Source organism: Cheilinus undulatus, linkage group 22 (assembly GCF_018320785.1).
Source record: "Cheilinus undulatus linkage group 22, ASM1832078v1, whole genome shotgun sequence".
NCBI classification, from domain to species: domain Eukaryota; kingdom Metazoa; phylum Chordata; class Actinopteri; order Labriformes; family Labridae; genus Cheilinus; species Cheilinus undulatus.
The window spans coordinates 3399207-3404206 of NC_054886.1; the positions used below are offsets into that span (position 1 = coordinate 3399207).

Genomic DNA, 5000 nt, shown 5'->3' on the forward strand with positions numbered 1-5000 from the left:
TCATGTGCAACATGCGCTCTGCTCTGAGGACCTGGAGTGTCAGCAGAATCCCACTCGTGAACGTGGACTCTGATGGGAACATTTTCTACGTCACAGGACAATGGCTGGCTGGCTGGCTGGCTGGCTGGCTGGCTGGCTGGCCGATCCCCGGCTGAGGGGGCCAGGTGGCAGCAGCCTGTCCCGGCCTCCGGCCCCACAGCGGCATCGCTTCTCGGCCTTTTGGCTAAGATCAAGTGTAGTATCTGTTCTTATCAGTGATCGCTTCTCGGCCTTTTGGCTAAGACAGCGGTCGCCTCCGTGAGCTATTGGAGACCTTGTCATTGTGGCAGTGTCCCAAATAGTGTTGGAGGTATATTCATGTCTTAAGTGAAGCCTTGTTCAACTTCTTACAGTTGTTCAGCTTTTCACTTGGGAGTACATTCAGCCCCAGGGGTTGGCTCATCGGCTCTCTGTTGGTTTTTACACCTTGACCGGGCAACATAAAATAAGGTAAGCATATTTTAACCAGTTTATTAGTTGTTTTTTACTCTGTTTTAATTATTTATTGGTAGGTTTTTTAGGGTTCAAGCCCGTGGTGCCTCCACCATGTCGGCTGCCAATGCCGGCATGCGGAGGCACCACAGTGTGAGATTCACCTTTCTGGAGAAAGATGGGCATCTCATCCATATGTCCAGATTAGACTTTTCCAGAAAGCTGATACAGAAAGCTCTGAACTTCAAACCGGATGACATTAATTGTATTGTAACTTTACCACTGAACAAAGGTTTTGACGTAAGCTTCCGCTCGGCTGTCCCTTTGAAAGAGTTTTGGACTCGTTTGGAAAATGCCCGAACCCAGTTCTCTGCATTTAACGTGGAAAAGCTGACTGATAATGCTGCCAAAGTAGTCATTGTCAGGATGTTCAATGAAACTGTTAATGCAGATGACATTTGTATGTGGCTGGGTAGATATTGCACAGTTAAAGGCCAGGCTATGAAGGTGAGGGATGAAGATGGCATCTGGAACTGCGCCTGGAGGGTCCCCATTCTACAATGGCAGGACCCCCAGGGCTTCCAGGGCCTGAAACATCTCCCACCGATGATAGTCCTGGGCAACAACCGTGGCTACATTCATTATCAAGGACAGCCGAAGCTCTGCCGCAAGTGCGGTGAGCACGGGCACCTTGCAGAAGCGTGTCAGAAAACAATTTGTGGAAAGTGTAGAGAAATTGGTCATACTTTTGAAGAATGTACCAATGGCAGAAAGTGCAATCTCCGTGGAGAGACAACCCATCTCTTCAGAGACTGTCCAAAGTCTTTTGCCAACAAACTGAGAGCTACAAAGCAAAGTGAAAAAGTTGTCACCATGGAAAAAGAAACGGTTATGGAGGAAATGTTTGTTGAACAAGTTGAGGAGCCTGAGCCAGAAAGTTTGAATCTCCCTCCAAATCCTGTGGTTGGAGGAGAGGAGTCAGGTGAGGAGGGAGAGGGGGAGGGACCTGCAGCTGCCCCTCCTATCAGTGAGGGTGCTGGGCAGGTAGAAGGCGGAGCTAGCTCTCACTCTGAGAGTGAACCATCTCTAGAGAGTGAGAGTGTTAGTGATGATGCCCCCCTCCCCCCGGCCCAGCAGGCTAAGAGGCCTTTATCTGAATCGTCCTCTGAGTCCCCAGCGGTCTCAGAGAAGAGGGGAAGAGCTGGGACCTTCTCAGACAGTTCATCTGTGGAGGAGCCCAGAGTCTTCCCCTCCGATTCCCCCAATGAGGTCTCTTTTCTCAACATTGTTCTCCAATCAACCCCAAGGGACAACAAAGCCTTCAACGCGAAGATGCAGGAGAAACCACAGCCTCGAGCCCGAAGGGGGAATAAGGCTCCAACTCCTCACCCCTCCTTCGTAGGGGTGAAGGAGGAGCTTAATTCACAGGAGATCTGAAACCTGCCCGTTTTTAACCTCCTTTTAACAGCTCTAACTCGTTGGTTTTAGTCTTTTAAAATGTCTTACCTGTTGTTTTTAACCATACTTATGACTCTCACCTTCACCATCAATGTGAGGAAGTTGCAAGTTAGAGCCCAAAGTGTTTTAACCTTTTTAAGCTCTCTGAAGTCAGATGTGTTTTTATTACAAGAATGCTGCATACCGTTTTTAAAGAGCTATAGGAGGTGGGAGGAACTATGGCCTCATGCGTCAGTATGGAGTGGCTCCAATGAGAACAAAAATGATGGAGTGGCCATTTTAATCAACAACCCTCTTATTGTGGTGAAGGGCAGCACTGTGGTGAGAAACGGTAGGGCACTTTTAACACACCTGACTTTTATGGGCACAGATTTGAAACTTGTAAATATTTATGGTTTTAACGACAAGAACGACAGGTATGACCTTTTAGAAGACTTGCAGTCCCACATGCTAGGTAGGGAACCTTTAGTGTTAGGAGGGGATTTTAACTGCATTTTAAGTAAAAATGACAGGAGAGGAGCTGGAGAAACTTTGAAAGTAGACAAAACATCTGGCAGAGAGGAGGGCTTCACCTGGTTCAGTGGTGACAGCACCAGAGCCTCTCGCATAGACTACATTTTATCAAGGAACTGCCCACCAACTGATGCTAGAGTTACTCCTGTCTTCTTCTCTGACCACGCCATGCTCTCCTGCACCCTTTCACTCTCTTCTGGTGTGACTGTAGGGAAGGGTCTGTGGAAACTCAACTGCTCCCTTTTAGAGGATAGGGAGATAGTTAGGGACTACCGGGAGCAGTACACAGAGTGGCAGACCCTTCAAGACTCATACGATTCACGGGCACACTGGTGGGAAATGGTGAAGGGAAGGACCCGGACGTTCTTTAGGAAGGTAGGTAAGAAGAAGAAAGATAGGGACGACAGACGCATGTTGGGACTGCAAAAAAGACTCCAGAGATATTTTCTTTTAAACCAACAAGGATTTGATTTTAATGAGGACATTAGAGCAGTGAAACAGGAGATGTCAGTTTTAGCAGAGATTAAAAGCAAAGGTGTTATTTTAAGGAGTAGGGTTAGAGAAATAGAAGAGGGAGAGAAGTGCACCAGATACTTTTTTAAACAGATTTTAGATCAAGATAAAACTATTTCTAAACTACAAAGAGACAATCAGTGCACAGCAGAAACAACAGATGAAATCATAGAAACCATTGAATGTTTCTATGAAAAGCTCTACAAAGACAAACCCATAAATAACACCACCATGAATGAAGTTTTAGAGTTCATTGAAAACAAAATTACAGACAGCGTGCTTTTATCCCAAGATTTTAACCTTCTGGAGTTAAATAAATGTTTAAAGTCTTTTAAGAAAGGGAAGTCCCCAGGAGATCACGGACAGCCTCCTGCTGATCAGAGACACCATCTGTTATGCGAGAGACAGAAACATTAGGCTGGTAGTCCTAAATTTAGACTTTGAGAAAGCTTTTGATCGGGTCTCGCACCAGTACCTGTTCCAGGTACTGCAAAAAATGGGCTTTCCTGACAGGTTTATAGCTTGGGTGGGACTGCTGTACCGGGATATCAGCAGCAAATTTCTTGTTAATGGGCACCTGACAAAAGCAGTGAATATCAACTGCGGCGTCCGTTAGGGTTGTCCGTTATCTGCCCTCCTCTATGTGCTCTGTATTGAACCACTGGCACAGATCTTGAGAAGGGACCAATGGATCAACGGGGTGGGAATACCAGGGAGTGGGGGACTGACCAGTAAGTGCTTTATCTACATGGACGACATCAACCTTTTATGTACCGACCTTTTATCTGTCAACAGGACGCTGGACTTGACTGACTGGTTCGGACTGGCCTCTGGGTCTAAATTAAACAGACACAAGACCCAAGCCCAATTTTACGGACCATGGACGGCGACTGAACAGACCGGACTTCCTCTGACAGTGACCCAGACAGACATTAAGATACTGGGGGTCAAATTTGACAAGGATGGGGGAGGGAGGACTAATTGGCCAGACAAGGTTGGGAAGGTCAGACAGAGACTTGGGCACTGGCGACTACGACGACTGACGATGGAGGAAAAGGTTTTAATCATCAAATCAGTGATTTTACCCTTGCTTTTATTGATCAGTTGTGTTTTTATCCCACCAGGAAATGTGCTTTTAGACCTGGAACGTGCCATTTTCTACTTTTTATGGGAGTCCAAATGGGAACGTCTGAGGAGGGACATCGTGAAGCGGCCAAAGGAGAAGGGAGGGAAAGGCGTTCCCGACCTGTTTTTATTCCTGGGAGGAGGATACACCACCCTCAATATAAGAGCTGCCACGGCCCCATCCAGAAACCCCAAGACGGCGGCCATGGCCCGGTTCTGGATGGGATCCTACCTCAGGAGGCTGAAGTTCCTACCCAGTGATCTTAAAGTGCCAGTGTCTTTTAATCTACCCCCTGCTTATGGTTTTATCCAGAAGTTTTTAAAGCATTTTAACCTTGAAAAGGAGGAGTTGCATGTTTTATCTAACCACCGTTTTATCACCTCTGTTGTGCAGGAGCGGGAACCAGTGAGCCCAGTGCGGGGGCTTGCACTAGGCGAGCCCACCCAAGTTTGGCGCAACGTGAACCATCCTGTCCTCCCGAACCGACTCCGGGACCTGTCGTGGATGGTGGCTCACGAGATTCTCCCGGTCAGGTCCGTTATGCACTCCCGGGGCATGTCGGCGTCCTCAATCTGCCCCCGGCCGGGTTGTGGCGCGCCTGAGTCGGTGAGGCATCTGCTCTGGGAGTGCAGCGCTGCCGTAGAACAGTGGGCACTGGCCAGCTCCTTGCAATTCCCGTGCTTACCAGCGGGGGAGGCCCTCACAGCACAGCTAGTGCTGTATGGAGTGAGCCCGACCCAACCACCATCTGGGGCCTTCGCACGGCAGTGGCTCACTCTCGCCGCCATCAAAGACGCCACCTGGGCCTCCAGAAACCTGCTGGTGAGAAGGCACAAGTAGATCCCCCCCGTGGTCGTGATCCTGAAGGCAGCAGCGGCGGTCTGACAGCCGTCGCTGCAGGCGGCGAGCCGAGGACTCG

General features: G+C 48.8%; 1 protein-coding gene and 1 pseudogene across 1 annotated transcript in view; both read left to right on the forward strand.

Moving 5' to 3' along the window:
• Positions 1 to 203: 203 nt before the first annotated feature.
• LOC121505097 lies at positions 204 to 443 on the forward strand (annotated as a pseudogene).
• Positions 444 to 2155: 1712 nt separating this feature from the next.
• LOC121504941 overlaps positions 2156 to 5000 on the forward strand; it is a 2987-nt gene continuing 142 nt past the window's right edge. The window contains 3 exon segments of the mRNA XM_041780059.1: positions 2156 to 2159; positions 2654 to 2817; positions 3296 to 5000. The exon segment at positions 3296 to 5000 is cut by the window's right edge and continues 142 nt beyond it. Coding sequence (XP_041635993.1) covers positions 2156 to 2159; positions 2654 to 2817; positions 3296 to 4966 — 1839 coding nt within the window. The 3' untranslated portion in view covers positions 4967 to 5000.